Below are 19400 nucleotides of genomic sequence, written 5' to 3'. Positions count from 1 at the left end.
AGCAAGCACGTGGCCAGAAATCTTTGCTGTGCTTTTTGTGTGTGAGTGGTTGTGTGTGTGTTTGGGGGTGTGAAGCAGAAGCACAGACTGGTCTCTGCATCCTGTTGTGAAAGTACAAGTAAGCTAATTTGCATCTCTTTTTCCTGAAACGCGTAGCCTGTAGAAAATACGCTACCGTTATTTAACATTTGCATTTATTGATTAATCAAATGAGCTCCGTAGGAAGCTAATTAGCAGCTGGCCGGTTATTCTCAATTCATTCTGAGAGCAGGCCGTCTGCTGCTGGCTCTGGGCTCTTTGTCACAGCGGAAAAGCTAGCGTTAGCATAGCTTGTTATAAACCTGTTGTCTAGAGAGCTGCTGTTGGTTTTCCTGTCTTCTCCATGCATGCTTTTTACTTTTGCAGCCAGTGGGTCACAAATTCATCCGTGTTTTGCTTTTAGTGTACTTGGCTAACGTTGTGCTCCTCACAGCAACGACGTGCAACCAAATAAAGGCTCAGTGCGCTTCCCCTTTGTCAGAGACTTAACTTAAGCCTTCGAAAACTCATTGGACTTTTGGCCGGCTGACAAGTAACACCTACAAAACAAATGCACGTGTAAAACTGAGGTATTTTGCAGGCACTCAGAGCTCAACATGTTTTTTTTACATGGAGGGATGCATCGGTAACAGCGATACTGGTGCTGATATGGATCTTAGGTCGGTGTTGGTACCCACATAGGTGTTCAGACATGCTTGTTGGAGGCTGAAAACTGAAGTTGGTCTCAGACTTACAACTGAAGAAAATGGTCAATAATCGTATTAAAAAATTCAAATAGATTGATGTGTCGGCCAATATTAAGCTTATTACAGATAAATGAGTTTTTATTGGCCAATAAATAACAAGAAATCAAGTAGAGAAATGTCTTTCTCACAGCCGGCCTAGCTGAGAGCAATGACAGGTTTATTTATTTTAAAGGTGCGAATTTGTAAGAATAATTTATCCAAACATTTAAAAACATGTGGGTTGCAGATGTGTGTACTTAAGTTTGCATGCTATCCAGCATCCTGTCTTGTATTACAACTCCGAGCTTCCAGCAGGCCCCCAGAAAGAGCACCAGGCCTTACAGGCAGTTGTCTTAGTGGCCACACTGTGTAATTACAGCGTCACGTGATGCACTGCAGCCCCAAAAGACTCTTTCCCAGAAGCCAACACTGTGAAAGAAGGGTCTGTAAAACAGTGGATACATTTTTTTGAGCATCACAACAATAATTTGAGCTGTTCGGTCCAGTAAAATTTCGATTAATTATTTTCTCCTTATTCAAGTTAGCCGGATTGAACTGGAAGTTAGCTGGCTCAGTCGCCGAAAGTCTCCAGTGTGGGCTGCACAATGTGAAAGATCTGGGTAATTTCACAGCCGGGAAGTCGAGCTTTTTTAGCTTCAAAATACCAGCTTTCATAGGAATGAACTGGGCCCCACCTCCAAGGCTGTGTCCAGATGTAGTATGACATCCTTGTCTTCCAGCTAGATGCATAGCTAACTGAGCTAACTAGCTCACAGCAACAACAGTTATCAGCAGTTAGCGGTTGCTCTGGTGATCAGTGCCCTCTATGTGTTTGGAATGGCCTTAAACAGGAGGCCAATTCATACATATGGCACCTTTAGCTAAAAATAAAAGATCCTGCTCATTACATGTCTTCATCACAGTTCTTGAATAACAAAATGGATCCCTCTAAAATATTTTTTTCTGTTACTGTTAGTTTTTATTTTAATTTAATACAATCTTTTGTTTTAAACTGCCATCAACGTCAGAAAGCCAGCATGGGTCAGTCTCTAATAAGCAATCAGTGACTCTGCATAGAGATGTGTCAGTGACTAAAAATAACAGATTTGTGTTGAATTAGAATTATACAACCAACAACTATTTTCGTTATCAATTCATTTTTGGAAAATTTAGTCTTTAAAATGCCAGAAAGCAAAGGGCAACTTTTTTAGAACCCAAGTTATCATCTTTAGATGCTTGAGTTATCAGACCAACAGTACGAACTCTAACTGAACATTAACTGTTATATATAAGTGACCTATGAGAAGCTGGAAGCAGCAAGTGGTGTCCCTTTCCGTTGCCATGTTCTCTAAAACAATTATAGTTTTTGATTCATTTTCTATCGATTGAGTAACTCGATTCCTCGTCTGTTTTTCTTTTCCAGCGGCGCGGGTGTTGTTGTGTGTGCGTGTTGTGTGTCTGCGAGGTGTGCTTGCAGTCAGGGCAGGTTCAAGCATGAAGAGAGGCAAGAAGGAAGAGGTGGCGGCTGCAGACGGGGAGAATGACACAGGCTCTGGTACTACAGCAGGCACTAATGCACATTCAAATACATACAGTTCTTCCAAATTTTGTGTGTGAGTCGCCACTTTAATGACCTTGTATGTTTCTTTCATCTCACAGCTTCTGCAAAGAAAGTAAAGAAGACTAAGGAACCAGAGGCCCCAATCCTGTATGAGGATCCTCCTGACAAACTGACCAGCAAAGATGGACGCAAAGCCAACATGAAGATCACCTCCTGGAACGTGGACGGGCTGAGGGCCTGGGTGAAAAAGAAGGGTCTGGATGTGAGTCTGCAGTGACCTTGAGAAAATGCATTAGTCTAGTTCAGTTTTGAGACTAGTTTTAATGGTTAACACATTTGTTCTTCCTTCCAGTGGGTGCGTGAGGAGGATCCAGATGTTTTGTGCCTGCAGGAGACAAAGTGTGCAGAGAAGTCCCTCCCTGCTGACATCACCTCGATGCCCGAGTACCCTCACAAGTACTGGGCTGGGTCCGATGAAAAGGAGGGTTACAGTGGGGTGGCCATGCTCTGCAAGACTGAACCTATCAAAGTCACCTATGGCATTGGTGAGTGGTGTCTTTAAATTCATATTCAGCAGTGAGTCCACTAGCCAAGATACTTTTATTTGCATTTGTATTGAAGATGTGAAGTTGTTGTACATTAATTTCAGAACATCTTAGCATTTGTTAAGCCCTCCCTTTGCTTTAATAATGAATTATTGAATTCTATAACCAAGGGACTCTGCTATAAAGGAGTTATATGCTATTGCTGGAAACCAGCTGTTGGTTAAGAAATGGAGTCCGCTAACATAAACTAACACGCTCTCGTGGTAAATCAAACCTGAGTCCTTCACAAAGAAATCCACAGTCCAGCAGCATTGAACAACTTAAACAAATTGTCCACACACTTGTATCAGCAACCGAGAGAGGGACGGTCTCATTTACAATCTGTTACATGACCAATAAAAAAAAGATGCATAAAATAAAACTAAATACATAAAACTTGTGACAAATTGTTACATATAGCTCCTTTAAATGGACTCATGCCTTCTGTGAAAATAGTGGACAGCTGCAGAGTATAGCAGACAAATGCAGTCTATTGCTCAGATTTTCCAGAAAGTACACAAGGAATTGTTAAATTAAGCAATGAATTCAGGTGAGGTCAATCCATTCAGCTAGTGAGGGCTGCTAGATTATTGAAATATTATCGAAATCGTGCAAAAGTGCAATATCCAAATCAAAGAAGCTATAATTTTTCTATAAAGGTAAAATGTTTGACAAAGCTGCATTATAATGATTTTTTTTTACCATATCATACAGCCCTAGTTGTTAACATGTCCTCCTCTACCAACCCTGCAGGCAAGGAAGAGCATGACAAGGAGGGCCGCGTCATCACTGCAGAGTTCCCCACCTTCTACCTGGTGACAGCCTATGTGCCAAACTCCGGCAGAGGCCTTGTGCGCCTCGATTACCGCAAAACCTGGGACGTGGACTTCCGGTCGTATCTGAGCGAGCTGGACATGCAGAAGTCTGTGGTGCTGTGTGGCGACCTCAATGTGGCACACCAGGAGATCGACCTGAAGAACCCCAAGGGAAACAAGAAAAACGCCGGCTTCACTCCTGATGAGCGTGAGGGTTTCACCCAGCTGCTAGAAGCCGGTTTCACCGACAGCTTCCGCGAGATCTACCCTGACCAGACCCACGCCTACTCCTTCTGGACCTACATGATGGGCTGCCGTGATAAGAACGTGGGCTGGAGGCTCGATTACTTTTTGCTGTCGTCCAGCTTGCTGCCAGGCCTGTGCGACAGCAAGATTCGTAACAAGGCGCTGGGAAGCGACCACTGCCCCATCACTCTGCACATAGCTGTGTAGGTCACTGTCAGGTGTGTAGGGCTACTGCCTTGCATAGCCTTCACTGTTTTCTTAGTACTTCCGTTCCTACTTGGCTAAAGCTATCATGTATGCCAGAGTGTGCTCTGTTAGAGTGAGGTGTCGCCTGTCTGGGCACATCGTCTCATGGCTGAAGCACTGCCCAAACTCTTTCAGTAGGTTCAGCAGTAGCTTAGTTTCCACTTCAGTTTTCACAGGAAACTTTCATGAAATGACTCCAACATAATTCATAATACCAATTAGTCTTCGTCATGTAACTGAAGTTTGTATGTAAACCCCATGATGTTGATCTAAATTTTGTAAAGACCCAACACTAAATACTGTAAACATGTCTAAGCTGATGTTCAAACAGTGACCTGTGGCTGGATGTAGAACTGTGTGATGTCTGTCTGTACTACTGCTGACCTGAGGCACAAGCCTCCATTCCACAGAACCTGCAGGAATGTCCTTGTTACTGTTTGACCTGAAACCACTCTTCCAAAAAAATGTAACTTGTTCTAGCACAAAACTGTTTTAAGCTTCTTTTCCAAACCAGTGTTAAATTTTCTGTTGTAAAACTTGCCCACAATAAAGACTGGATTTATGTAAAACTTTCTACTGCTCATTATTTGAAGATGGAGCCAACATGATTAGGGAAAAAAACACCACAATGAATCTGAAAAACACTTTCCCCTGCTCAGTGCTTTAATGGAGACGCAACCTGGAATTCAAATGGAGGAAAAATAGCACATTCAACATGAACCTGTTCCTGCAAGAGAGTCTCTATACTTTGTGTAGTTCACTGCAATTGCACAATAGAACGTAAAAATCATCCATCTACAGTAGATTTTGTGTCAGTCTAAACTAATCTATAATCTTGTACTGTTTAATTCCCAAATATTAATCTCTGATCAGTAAAGTCAAGTCTCAACTATGTTAACTTCATGATATGTGTGCGTTGATGCATTTTCAGATTATATGACTGCCGGAATCCCTTCCCACATTCCACACACAGGTATGGTTTTTCCCCGGAGTGTGTTCGCTGGTGTCTTTTCAGCCGGTTGGCGCTCAGAAAGCTCTTGTCGCACTCTGTGCAGGAGTATGGCCGGACTCCGGTGTGGTAGCGCAGGTGAATGGTCAGGTAGCAAGACTGAGTGAATTTCTTGCCGCAGTGGGGGCACTGGAAGGGCTTGTGGCCTGTGTGGAAACGTTCGTGCTTCAGAAGCTCGGCATGGGAAAAGAAGCCCTTCCCGCAGTCGGAGCAGAGGTACGGCCTCTCGCCTGAGTGAGTCAGCTCGTGTCTGACCAACGTCGCCTTATAGACAAAGCTCTTGTCGCACTGTGAGCAGCTGAAAACGTTTTCCCTGGTGTGGCAGCGCTCGTGCTTCTTCATGTTGCGTTCCCTCTTGAAGCTCTTACCACAGAAGGAGCACATGAAGGGCATTTCCTCTGAGTGGATCTTCATGTGGCTCAGCAAACCCCCCTTGTAGAGGAATCCCTTCCCACACTGCGTACAGGTGTGCGGCCGCTCCTTTTGATGGATGCGTTGATGTGCGGTGAGAGCTGCCCTGTAGGCGAAGCTCTTTCCACAGTTGCAGGTGTGCACCCTTTCTTCTTGGTGAGTCTGCAGGTGCCTGTTGAGGTAGCTGGCACAGGTGAAGCCCAGGTCACAGTGAGGGCATTTGTAAGAACGTTCCACCTTGTCAGCATCCTCGCTGTGGGTCTTCAGGTGTCTCACTAGCGCCGACCTCCAGGCAAACGCCCGGCCGCACTCCGAACACAGGTACTCTCCGTTCTCCATGTGGGTGCTCTTGTGCTCCCTCTGAGCCACCAGGGACTTGAAGAACTCCCCACAGATCAGACATTCGTACTTGCGCCCCGACTTGTGCGTCTGCTTGTGCCTCTCCAGTGACTGTTTGAAGGAGAACCGCCGTCCGCACTGAGAACATAGGAAGGGCTGCTCACCTGTGTGGATGCGCTGGTGGGCTTTTAGTAAGGATTGGAACTTAAAGCTTTTGTCACAGTCAGGACAACTAAAACGTCCCTCCTCATCTGCAAGGGGATGAAGGTTAAGTTTGTCGTCCTCAGCCTCAACAGAGTGAACCTTGTCAATGTGCTGCTGGACCTGTGCTTCTTCTGAGTGGTGGAAGGAGCACTTGGGACAGGAGAAGGCAGCTGATGAGCCGTCTGCAACAGAACCTTAAGGAGAAACAAAGTCATTAGAGACTGGAGCAAGATATTACCACTGTGCTGAGAAACAGCAGAAACTACATGCTTGCATTTTGGAGGGATTAAAATGAACAGTTACCTTGTAATTTTTCCATAAATAAAACAAAAGATCAAAGATCACAATTTTCCTAAAATAACTGACACAGACGAGAAGCATATTCTCACATTTGAGAAGCTGGAACAAAAGAATGTTTGTCATTTATGCCTGAAAATTCACAGAAACTTGTAGTCAATTATCAAAATTCTTGCTGAATAATTTTCGGTCAATCACATTATCAATGAATTGTTTCTGCTCTAACAGAAAATATCAGATAATTAATAAGTTCCAATATCAAACATGTGTTCCATATATCCAAATTAAAAAAGAAATAAAGCTGCCTATCAAGTCATAAATATGTACAAGCCAAACATGTTACGTTTAAGCTCTATAATCTCTCTGGTTATGCATGTATATGTAGTGAGAAGGATCCAAAAATGAAAACTTACTTTCATCATCGTCCTTTGATGAGACCATGGATGACCCATAAGAGTGCTCTGCACTGTTAGAGAGAAAGGAAGGATAAAACATGAGATGCTCCATTTGCTTGATGTCCCACCACAGCCACCATATATTCAACTTACCGTAATACACAGTATATTTCTCTGTGATAAAACCGTAATTACATAAACAGATCAAAGTGGTTAATAAAGACAGATGGGTTTTACCAGTTGAAAGGCAAAGGCTTCAGCTCTGGAGGGCTCGCCTTGGGGATCTCCTTCCTCCTTTTATTAGTCATGCGCTTCTGTAAATTTATCACCTGGATCTTCATGGTCGGTTTGCGTTTGCGCCCACTTGTGCGGACCTTCACTAACGAAATGACTTCGTTGTCGACTTCAGGGGCAGCGCCTTCAGGCTCAGAGGGGGGAGGCTCACTGCACTGAACCTCTACACTCTCCAGATCACCATCTGCATCATGATCCGCCTGCACCTGGCTGTCAGGCTCAGTGAGTGCAGCGGTCACCTCACTGACACTTTGATCCCTTTCAACAACCTCTTGGTCATCATTTTGGCTCTCTGTTGGCTTGTTTGCATTGTGATCATCAGTATGAGTCTTCAGGTGCCTCGCCAGTGCCAGCTCCCAGTTAAAAGTCTTGCTGCACTGATGACACGTGTAAACACCGTCTTCCATGTGTGTTTGCTTGTGCTCCGTGCGGGCTGACAAGGAGTGGAAGGTCTCCCCGCAGATGACGCAGTTGTACTTGCGACCGGTTTTGTGCGTGTGTCTGTGCCTGTCGAGGGACTGCCTGAAAGAGAAGCAGCGGCCGCAGTCATCGCAGCGGTGGGGGCGTTCTCCAGTGTGGATGACCCTGTGGGCAGTCAGCGACGAAGCAAATTTAAATTTCTTCTCACAGTCTGGGCAGTCATGAGGTCCCACTGAGGCTTTGTGTTGGGAGGATGCTAAATCATCCGTGTTAGCTTCTGGAAGGATGATGTTTGTCAAACTACTTTCAGATTTTTCTTGTATTTCTTCTTCCCCTGCTTCTACTTCTTCTTCCCTGTTTGTCTCATCAGGAAGCACAACCAGCGAGTCTTCAGCCACTGTAATAGTGTCTGTTACTTCACAGCAGTCTGCTCCCATCACCATCTCGATGTCTGTGCTTGTGCCTAATTCAACCTCTGCGTAATCAGTCACTGTGATTATTTCAACTGCCACGTCGTCAACAAATGATACAGTGTGTGTGTCATCACTGAGGCCTTCCAGTGGCTCTGACTGGTTAGGTTGTTCTGTAAGTTTTGTCACTCTGCTCGAGGTAACTGCAGAGAGGGAAGAGAGGATGCTGTCGCCCATGCTAGAAGGTGGCACTGGACAAAGAACGAGAATGATACATGAGTTATTGTCTTCAGTTCTGTCTTCAACAATGAACGTGAAACATAATAGATGTGGTAACGGGAAATGGCCTACCATGCTGCTCTAAAGGCCCGAGGTGTTTGCGATGCTGGAGCAGAGTTTTCAGGTCTGTAGGCTCAGAGACTGAACGCACACACTCCTCCAACACAGAGCATTCAGCTCCGAGCCAGGAAACAGTCTGCGGGGAAAACATATGAAAACACACATCATGCCAATTCAATCAAAAAAACTTCAAAAACAGCACAACTTTAGTTTGCAGATGAAAGACAATTTTAGAATATTTTACTTTTTCTAAAATTGATTTGTTATGTAAGTACTGCTCTGCTCCTGTCCTGTACTCCACATACTCTATTAACGCTTTACATGTGCATATGATTAGCAGGAAGCTACATTTAAATGTCACTGAACATTACATTACTGCTTACCTACCGGTGGGATTATCAGTGCTGTCATACTGGATGTATATGTCATGTATAAATTGTGCCGAGAGGTTTATGTGACAGAAGTTTTAGTCTGTGCTGGTAAGACCGTGTAATTAACCTCCTACTTTACCAGAGCTCATTATGTGCTACATGCGTCCTGTATGTCTGTCGCTAATGTGCTGATCACTCCTATTTCACTCGTCCCCAAGTACCAGGACTGAAAAACACTGCTTTAAGTCATTTCACAGTAATAACTTACTAAAAATATAACATCTCTTACCTGCTCGAGGTCAGGTACTGGCAACAGCTGAGCTAGCCGAAAGACGAACTCTGAAAACAGTGTCTGCAAGTCGCTGTCATACTGAGGACCATACTCAGCAGGGAAGACCTCCTTTGAAACCAACAATGGGTAGTGATACAAATTATTTTACTACATTATAAATATAAACCTAAAGTCAGCTACTTAGAAAGACATATGGAATGTCTGCAAGAGGGTCTTTTTTAAAGGTTTAAACATATTTCCAAGCACTTTGTACCACATGCCAGAGTCTACAACAACTGAACGTGTGCAACAGAACTACATTTCATACAAATTATAATCAATCATGGCGAGTTGAATTTGGCTCCACAGAAGAGTAGTTGATGCTGCCTCACCAAGAAGAAGTCTTGTCTCTCTTCAGGATCTTTGAGCAGAGTTTGGATCAACTCAAGAAAGTTAGCCGCTACCTCCTCTTCTGATTCTTTTATCTGCAATGTAGAAATAAAAAATGACACATATTACAAAGCCACTACTGGATAACTGCTGAAGTGGTTTTGATAAGTGTGTTGACCAGCCACTAGAACATATGTTTGCATTTGATCTATAAGAGGCAGAAATTATGTAAAAACATTTACATCCACCAGGTTGGAGTGTTGCGGTTTAATCTTCTCCAGATGATCCATGATGAAGTCAGGGTCCACGAGCGCTTCACTTCGGCACAACTCTAGAATATACTGATGAGGAGAGAAAAAAAACACATTGCCGTTAAATATACAATATAGCTCACATGTCATTAACTGTCTATAACTACCTATCACTGCCTCTTTCTTAAAAAACTCAATACATCAGCTATCATTGCCTTGTGTCGTCTACTGGCACCCACCCTGGCTCTTAATCCCAGGTTAAGCTGCGTCCTGTGCTTGTGCATGAGCAGCTCTGGGACCATGTCCATCACCAGGGCGACAAACTCTGCCACCTTCCAGTAGTTCATGACATCTTGTTTCTTCAGAACCTGCCACATGGAGGCTGTCATGAGCTGGAGAGGTGGGACCAGGAGGCGCAGCGGTGCCAGAGGTAAGGGGTCACCTGGGAAATACAAGAGCACTCAGACTGAAAGGGAATGAAGCTGACCCATCTGTCATATTTATCCTAGTTCAACTAAGCTGGTATGACATCTGTCTACTTGATACTTGTCAAGTTAATGATCAGAAAACTGGACTGTACTGGGGCTGATATCAACAGCTGTTTTCTCAGTTATTCCTGAAAGTCATTCTTGGACTAATGTGGTGAATTTGTTTTAAAATGAAATGCTTTAAATCTTCTTAACTACACTACAGAATTATCTAAAATGATTCACATGATAAAAGAACAAACGAATATGAGGACAGTACACGTTAACAGTACAGTTCAGCAGCAGGATCCTGCAGGCAGAGTGCTATTGTGTATCAGTTCTACAACAGCGATGTGTTTTGAACGCAACCTTACGAGAAACACAGAGTGCGTGTTCACAAACAACAATGTTGCTCAAACCCAGTTAGCTCTACTTCCACCATGCTTGTACAGTCTGTAAGTTACATAGAAAACTCACAATGTGTTCAGAGTGATTTACAGTGCAAAATAAAACACGTGAAGGTAGCGTTACTATCCAAAGCCAATAAGCTAGCTTCCAAAGCTAACTTAGAGGTAGTAGCACTGCTAAAAGTCAAAATTAGCTGAACTGTCGCTAACTCAAAGTTTCCTCACATATCTAATAGTAATGCTTCTTGTCTTCAAAGCAAACAAACCTTTGGAAAGGGCCGTGAAGACAGCCGAGTCCATGTTTCCACACCGGAGATGAAGATTTGATCAACTAGCTGTGGTTAACCTAGCTGAGGTTAGCTAGATAGCCTAGCAACCCAGCCACATTAAGCTAGAAAAGAAATGTGACAGGATGATGAGAGGGGGCGGAGGTAGCTATCAGACTAAATCTACAAACCATTTCCTCCAAACGAGACCAGCGACCTAATTAAATGTATCTTAATCAGAACAAGCAGTTATAATACATGGTTCAACTGATGTTTTCAGAGGCTTCTTCTTCTTCTCTGTTTATATTAAACAGCTCATGACAGTTTTGTAGTTGTTATCGCCACCTGCTGGAGGTTCTTTGCACTGCCGTCTCAAAGAATGAAACAATAATGCTCCGTCTGTCTTTCTAGTGGCTTCCACAGTGTTAATAAATAATAATTACTATTTTATGTGTGTTTGGTGTTTTCTGCTGTGTTTCCAGCTCTCTTCTGCGGTTTTATAAAGCTTTCCTTTTCCTTTATTTGTGAGTTTTCAGTCTTTTTTTATTTGTTCTGATTTAAACCATTGGTATAACATTGGATCGCTGCTTTATAACGCTGTTTTCCCACGTGTTTTGTGCCCTCGAGGCTGCTTTCCGCCGTCATGTCATCCAGCAGGTATTAAAGCCAGCACACAGCCCTGATCATGCCTGACTGGCTCGTATTAAGCGCCAGTCTTCATGGAGCCCTCTCGGTGTGAGTCCACGGCTCTGGAGCGGTTACCTTTCAACAACACCGCGCTGAAGAGGCTGCCGGTGGAGGACTCGGAGGAGCCCGGCTCCCGGACGGTCCCAGCGGCATGCTTCTCCCGAATTCGGGCTCTCCAGCCCCTGGTCCGTCCGACCGTCGTGGCCCAGTCCCAGTCGGCTCTCTCTCTGCTCGACCTGACCGAGCAGGACGTGTTGAATAATCCCCTGAGCCCGGAGTACCTGAGCGGCTCCAGGCTGCTCCCGGGCTCCGAGCCGGCCGCGCACTGTTACTGCGGGCACCAGTTCGGCCTGTTTGCGGGTCAGCTGGGAGATGGAGCGGTGATGTACCTGGGGGAGGTAGAGTCGGGCACCCACGGGCGATGGGAGATTCAGGTGAAAGGTGCCGGAGTCACACCTTACTCCAGGTAAATATGCCGTCTAACTTTAAGAAGACAACGTGTTTGTCAGTTTTGAGGTGCTGGTAGTTTACCTCAGCAGCCGATTTCCATTCTCTGCTACTCTGTAGAAGCGCATTTCTGCCAGTTGAAGAAAACAAAAAAAAAATAATTTCGCGGTAAGTCACAATTATGAAATAAAAAGTAATAATAATAAGTTAAAAAGTCGAAATTTTTAGATTAAATCAACATTTAAATCAACATTTATGACTTTTTATGTCATTATTATTATTATTATTATTATTATTATTATTATTATTATTTGATATCTCATCATCTAATTTTTTCTCATAATTTGGACTGTTTATCTCATCAATTATTTATTGAACTGGCAGGAATGGGCTCCTACATACTCCACTTAATTTGTAGGCAAATACTGCAGTATATTCTTTACTCTTTTACTTGCTTTTTACTTTGCACATTGTATCAGGGCCAAAGTAGCACATTAAATAATTTTATCAGTAATATCAAAGATAGAAAAAACTCTTATTCCGATAATTAGGAAATACTGAACATCGGATCCGCTAATTGCCAAAGCTGATAATCAGTTGGCCCATAGTATACAGTATATAGATACATGTAAATACATTCATAATTACATTTTACTTGACCTTTGACACTTAAGTACATTTAATATCAGATACTTCAAGACTTTTACTCAAGTCATGTGTGACTCTCACTCTTACCAAAGTAATATTTAAACACAATATCTTAACTTTTACTCAAGTATGACTTTTTACCACACTGGCCCATCAGATCCACATCAGAAACAGGTTAAAGCTCTGTAACAAAATGATGTTGGAGGAGGTTTTCTCGCACCAAGTGAGAGTATTTCAGCGGGTGACACAGCCCGTCTTTCACAAGTCTTTTCTCACCAGAGGCATGTGAATGCATTAACCCAAGGAGAGCTGCTTAAGAGCTTAACTGCTTGGCACACATCAGATGTGTCCCCCGTTGCTCAACAACTGTGTGATCAGGAGAACCAGTACACATTACAGTCGATTTGGTCTATAAAAAATACAAAGTAAAGTGAAATTTGGGAACTGTTCATTATTCTTGTTTTTTATATTTACAATGCATCTCAGCAGTCTCACTCAGTCTCTAATTTCAACTCTACAGCTACCTGTCATTGCTGGATTTTGGGCCACATGTGGCACAGAAATAAATAGTAGCTAGACCTTGAGATTCGTTTTCCTTAAATTGCCCAGTGAGCAAACTCCCCCCACTGTGAGATGTGGTTTAAGGATACGGAAAAACATAGTAAGCAGACCTTAAGTGAGGATTTTGTTGTGAAATAACATGCATTAAAACAACATTAACATTGTACTTGAGTAAATGTACTTAGTTACATTCCATCACTGCTTAAATCTACAAATCCATTCATTTTTCAATGGTATAGTCAGATTAACATACCTGGAAAGCACAAACCATTGCAGGTCTTGTTTTGTAACAAAAGACAAGATTCATAACATTCAACATATTATTCAGAGTTGAATATCAGACACGTTACAATTTCCTCAGAGATGGTGATGGCAGGAAGGTGCTTCGCTCCAGCATCAGAGAGTTCCTGTGCAGTGAGGCCATGGCTGCCCTGGGGATACCCAGCACCCGGGCAGCCTCCCTGGTGACCTCTGACCTCTACGTCAGCAGAGATCCGCTCAACAGTGGCAGGCGCGTTCCTGAACGCTGCTCAGTCGTCCTGCGTCTCGCCCCTTCCTTCATCAGGTAGGAAATATTTCTTTTTTTTTTTAAAACTTTGGTCATGTGCTGTCTCTGGAGAGTTCATTATCTTTCTCTGACTTTTGTTTTAGATTTGGATCTTTTGAGATCTTTCGGGGTCGTGATGATTTCTCAGGCCTGCAGGGTCCCAGTGCAGGGCGGTATGACATCCGCGCTCAGCTGCTGGATTATGTCATTGAGACTTTTTATCCCTGTATCCAGCAGACTCATAGCAACCGGAAAGAGAGGAATATGGCTTTTTTCAGAGAGGTGAGTGTGATACAATAAACTCAGTGCTAACAGTGGCATGCTTATTGAGTTTGGTTCATTTCATGCGGGTATTCTAGCACTTCGGTCATCAGATTGTTTATCGCCAGGTGATGATGCGAACCGCGAAGCTAGTGGCCCAGTGGCAGTGTGTTGGGTTTTGCCATGGTGTCCTTAACACAGACAACATGAGCATCTTGGGTCTTACTCTGGATTATGGCCCCTTTGGTTTCATGGACAGGTAGGCTGCAGAAAGTCTGCACTTATTTAATTAACCAGAGCATCGTCTATACTTTTGCATTTAGCAATTAGATCACTCAGAATATGAAAAACTGATACTTCAACTCCACTTAAATGTTTGTAAAAGTAAAATTACAATATTTCATGCCATGGTGTGTCATATTCTGTGTCAGATTTGATCAAGATTTCGTTTGCAACGCCTCGGACAAAAGAGGGCGCTACTCGTACCAAGCGCAGCCATCTGTGTGCCGCTGGAACCTGGCTCGCCTGGCGGAGGCGTTGGGCTCTGAGCTGGACGCAGCTCAGGCAGGGGCTGTCCTGGATGAATTCATGCCCACGTACGAAGCCTTCTACCTGGGTATCATGAGGAAAAAGCTGGGCCTTGTCAGAAGAAGGGAGCCAGAGGACAGCGAGCTGGTATCAGACCTGCTGGGCCTCATGCACAACACTGGTACAAATGACTCATGGAAGGAAGTTGGACATGGAAAAAAACTACTGAGCCTTCACATATATTTTTTTCTAGTTATGCTTTTGCAATCTTGTGATTTTACTCTAACATGTCTTTGCAGGTGCAGATTTCACCAACACCTTCCACCTGCTGAGCCGTGTCCCCTGGCCTGAGGAGGGCGACAGTGAGAGGGCCACAGTGGGGCCAGCAGTGGACCTCATCCTACAGCAGTGTGCCTCTATTGAGGAGCTAAAGGTGGCTAATAAGCCAACTATGGAGGACCGGTGAGGGAGTATATGGTGGTTGAATACGTGTGTGTCTTTATAAAGCAGCTATAATAAGAAGATCGAGTCTCCAGCTGCCCCACCATATACTCCTAATAACAATGCATTCAATACTAGTTGAGCAGTACTGGTTTTAGATGATTAAATCTCTCTTGTCATCATCTCTGTCCGTTTTTTCCATTTCAATGCTAGCATTATGGGGAAAAATCTTTCCAAGACAATCTGTAAGTTAAATGTGTGGGTGTTTTGTAGCATTTGGTAGGATTAATGTTTTTTTGTGGTCACCATCAAGCATTTTCTGCATTTCTAGTGAACTGGCGATGATTCTGTCCATGGCACAAACCAACCCAGTCATGTTTGGGATGGTGGCAGACACGCCAGGTGTGTCCCAGCAGCTGGAACGGATGGGAAGGCTAAAGGAGCTGCTAGAGACAGATCAGGATGAGCTGAAGGAAAAGCAGCGTGAGGACTGGATTCGCTGGGTTAGCAGATACAGGTAGGAAAAAAGGAGGACTCTGCAGTTCCCTTTATATTTACATAGCATTTTAGCATCTCTCAGCTAGTTGTTTTGGTTTTACTGCCCACAACTTTACTAGTGCCAATTATATATAAAAAAAAAGACTAAAAAACTATTATTATTTTTGTTATACTGTCTGTGCTGCAGCGCCTCTGTTCACCCTCTGTCTAAACGCTCCATTTTAGTGCCTGTCTCTTTAAGGCCACCCTCCCAAAAAGTCCAAAATGCTCTGATTGGTCGACTCTCACAGGCCTGAGTAAGAGCCGCAACCTTACAGAGATAACAGCTCATTTGAAGGCGAAGTATCTGAATACAGGCTATGTTCATTCCTCTGTGGATTGAGCGTTTTGATATTTTCACAGTATTTATATAGCACCTAGCTTTATTATCAAAAAAGACATTAAATCTCACTTTCAACAATATAGGACCTTTAATATACAGTACAGTATGTTCTTTAATATTATTGTCATATATGATTAGTATATATTTACGAATAATTGTCTTTCAACCAATTTCTTTGCACTGAAATACCAGGAGGCGTTTAGCCAGGGAGTGTGATGGCACGACGGATCTGTCTCTCATCAAAAAGGAGAGGCTCAGTGTGATGAACAGCACCAACCCCCATGTCGTCTTGCGCAACTACATCGCCCAGAATGCAATTCAGGCTGCAGAAAAGGGAGACTTCTCTGAGGTTAGAAGACCTATAAGTTTTTTCTGCATCTCCATTTTGATCCATTAAAGCCGATCTAAAAAGCAACAGAGAGTTTAATAGTGTATCACAGGCTTTTCACAGGGAAATTGGTCTGCAATTGTATCATAAATGACGAAAGAAAATGATGTTTTCTGACAATCAATAGTAAGGCAGGCAGCGCTGCACTGGATAACTTTTAAACTATTCCCTAAAGGACAGCAGTTTTTTAAAATAGCAAAAATGCTGCTGACTGGGCTAACCTCAGTGTATGGCTCACTTTCAGCTGTATGAATTTGGTATTTTCAGTAACGCTGTATGGGCATATGTCTGTGCACATAAAAAAGCACATGGCTTCAGAAACTTTGAAGATTTGGTAGTTGCATTACCGGCAAACGGTAGCATTACTGCTCCTCTTAGTGACTTTACTGTCAGTAAACACATTCTTATATATGGAGCAAGAGAGAGGGCATTGTATTTGTGAAGTTTATATGGTAGACCTAGTTGACAACACTGTAATTTGAGTTGCCCATTAGGTGGAGACAAACAGCCATCAATGGTAAAGAACTCTGTGTTGCTTTAAGGCAGACAGTTACATTAATGGCCTGAATTGTCTCAGTGGAGCTATGTGATTCTTTGTGTTTTTATGATATTTACTTAAAGGAATTGAAATCCTATTTTCAGCCTCAAGGATTAATTGTTGTCATGTGTACTTTGTCCTTCAGGTCAACAGGGTCCTCAAAATTCTTGAGAACCCATACTCTGATGCCTTTGAGCCGGAGCCTTTAGATGGACCTAATGTGAATGGACAGACTGCTGCCTATGACAGGAAACCTCCTGCCTGGGCTCAAAGAATTTGCATCACCTGATCCTCGTAGAGCCTCCCTGACAGGTAAAGGAAAGAAGTCTGTATCCACACTGGAGGACCACATAGTCTTCAGAGCAAACAAGATGTCGGTAGTGGGTACTGTTACTGCGACTATACTGTTGCTGCTCTCGGCCTCCACCTCAGACTTTCTTTCCTGCTTCCTGAAGGGAGGTTGTTATGTAACCCAGTGTGTTCCAGTGTTTATCAGTATGACGATTAATCATTACTCTTTAGCATCTTTCAACACTGAAGATGTTAAAGAGTAATAGACCAGCACCAATAATTATTGATTGATAAATATTATTAATAAATAACCATGTTCAAATAACTTGGTTATGCTTTTAAAGATACAAACAAGAAGTCAATGAATTCACTGATGAAGTATGACGGCTCAGATAACCAGTCACACAATGACCTGTCTGGGTCTGAAACACCAGGAACACACTGACATCAATTATTAACAGACATGGGACATATAAGTTCAACATGTCAGTAGTCACAAATATGAGAAATTCAAATTGTTTACCATTAAGGAATGATTGCTGCAATTTGGTTTCTGAGAATGTCTTAACGTTTAAAATAAAAGATCAAGTAGTATGTATTTATAATAAAGTGTGAGAGTTAATATGTGGTCCTACATGAAAACATTCTTTACATGAGGATATATGTGTTTGTTTGTGTGTTTGAAGTCGCCAGGGCCCAGAAAAACGTGATATCACACATTTTGTGCAACCTTTGAATCAAAATGATCGCAGTAAGTTTGTTTAGCCAGGCTTCTTTCATTTAAATCTTTTTCTTTTTTTTAAAACTTTACTTATAGCTTTTATATAATACAAAATTGTGCACAGAAATATTGCATCAGCAGTGCTGATTCAGCCAACGGACAAAAAGAAAAGGAAAAATGAACCTTTATGAGAGATTATTAGAATAATCGTAATCTTAGTGTTCATTCTAAAAGTAATCAAAATAAATAAAGGTAAGCGCTGACATTGGACAATGGAAATTAATTAATTAATTGATTAATTAACCCTAACAAGTAAATAGTAATAAAATCAGCCATCCAAATGAAAAGCCAAGGCATTACATAGAAAACGTGATATAAATAGAACAAAGGTCGCTCAGTCATTCATAAGTGAGGTGTACAGCTTATACTTTAATATTTAAGTTTACTGTAGTTGGTTGACCAAGCTCATTGCATTTGGGATAAAGGAACCCTTGTAGATATTTTTGTTTGTCAGGGGTATTCTGTGGTGCTGTCCTGAGAGGAGCAGCTCAAACTCAGGGTAGAGGGGGGGAGTTTTGTTTGATTGGCGTGGCTTTCCTGTGTACAGCTAAACTGTAAGATAATTGAGTTCCTTCTGTTGGTGGCTTACTTAGCTTCCCTGCTGTCAACAATACTTGTCAGCTTGTTTCTATTTACAAAAGTCAAGTGCACAAAGATATTAAAAACAAGGACGCTCTCTTTTAGGGTAACATACACTTTTACCCCTTCAGTTTCCTCATCAAAAACAGTCTCTGACGAGCTTTCTTACATATAATATCAAGATTGTCAGTGAAACTTAATTTGTCAACTAGATATGCTCCCAGAGTATCAGTGATACTTACTGCTTTGTTTGAAATAAGTTAATTTGTTTGTTTCCAACATTATTGAACAATGACCTGGACTTTGAGCATTGATCTAGCTTGGAAACCTGAGCAAAATAACCAGATACATAAGGCAAAGTCATCAGCATATTTGAATAGCTTAAAATAGTTGTTGTGCAGTGTCATCATTCATTGGTGTACACCGAGAGTATAACGAGATAAAAAACAGGCCTATTGGGTGCCTGTGTTTAAGACAATCCCATCAGAGAGAGGATTTGCCTCCTCCATCAGCGGGGATTCATTTTGTTTTGCAGTGTAGAGTTTCCACTGTTATTCCAGTTGTTCCACCGTTACCTGGGGATATTGACCTGGGAAGACAATGCCTCTGTCTGTTTTGGTTACGCAGTGACAGATGTGCTTCCTTTGTGCTGTAATTCTACCTTTGTTCGTCCGGGGGAAAAATCCAGGCCTGTGGCAGGCCAAATAGCAAAATGAAAGTGATGGTGTCATTTTTCTACAGCCATTACACTGTGCAGTCAGTATCTACAGCATCTACTAATAAATTTAAGCAAAAATAAAGTTGCATGTTAAATGATACCATCAGAGAGATCTGAACTTATACAACAGTTACTAGTGTTTTTGTATGTGCTGCAGAATGGATTGTTTGACTTAAATGCACACCATGTTACATCAATCATCTAGTTCTTTTACAGACATTTTATTGGCCACACTATATCTACACCAGCCCATCAAAAAGACAGGCAAACATTTCCGTAGTGTCATACTTCTGCATCACATGGTGGGAGGATATTTGCCTTCTTTCTATTTCGGTTTATCTGAATACT

At 42.5% G+C, this 19400-nt stretch overlaps 3 protein-coding genes across 3 annotated transcripts; 2 read left to right on the top strand and 1 right to left on the bottom strand.

Annotated features, from left to right (window-relative positions):
• Nucleotides 1–6: 6 nt before the first annotated feature.
• On the top strand, nt 7–4788 carry apex1 (APEX nuclease (multifunctional DNA repair enzyme) 1). Its single transcript, XM_084345827.1, has 5 exons — nt 7–118; nt 2188–2319; nt 2424–2587; nt 2678–2870; nt 3663–4788. Exons 2-5 carry the CDS (start codon nt 2259–2261, stop codon nt 4175–4177), a joined length of 933 nt encoding a protein of 310 aa, XP_084201953.1. The 5' UTR covers nt 7–118; nt 2188–2258; the 3' UTR covers nt 4178–4788.
• Nucleotides 4789–4856: 68 nt separating this feature from the next.
• Nucleotides 4857–11038, bottom strand: LOC311252567 (uncharacterized protein). Its single transcript, XM_084345826.1, has 9 exons — nt 10758–11038; nt 9857–10059; nt 9609–9707; nt 9369–9461; nt 8995–9105; nt 8347–8470; nt 7109–8246; nt 6890–6942; nt 4857–6373 (listed from the first exon to the last, which is right to left on the bottom strand). Exons 1-9 carry the CDS (start codon nt 10789–10791, stop codon nt 5106–5108), a joined length of 3123 nt encoding a protein of 1040 aa, XP_084201952.1. The 5' UTR covers nt 10792–11038; the 3' UTR covers nt 4857–5105.
• Nucleotides 11039–11376: 338 nt separating this feature from the next.
• Nucleotides 11377–17541, top strand: selenoo2 (selenoprotein O2). Its single transcript, XM_084345591.1, has 9 exons — nt 11377–11910; nt 13462–13665; nt 13752–13929; nt 14037–14167; nt 14340–14617; nt 14736–14898; nt 15209–15394; nt 15950–16106; nt 16829–17541. Exons 1-9 carry the CDS (start codon nt 11477–11479, stop codon nt 16970–16972), a joined length of 1875 nt encoding a protein of 624 aa, XP_084201717.1. The 5' UTR covers nt 11377–11476; the 3' UTR covers nt 16973–17541.
• The last annotated feature ends 1859 nt before the right edge of the window (nt 17542–19400 follow it).

This window comes from Pagrus pagrus (assembly GCF_965226575.1).
Source record: "Pagrus pagrus genome assembly, chromosome: 23".
NCBI classification, from domain to species: Eukaryota; Metazoa; Chordata; class Actinopteri; order Spariformes; family Sparidae; genus Pagrus; species Pagrus pagrus.
This window is presented reverse-complemented; position numbering and strand designations above follow the sequence as displayed.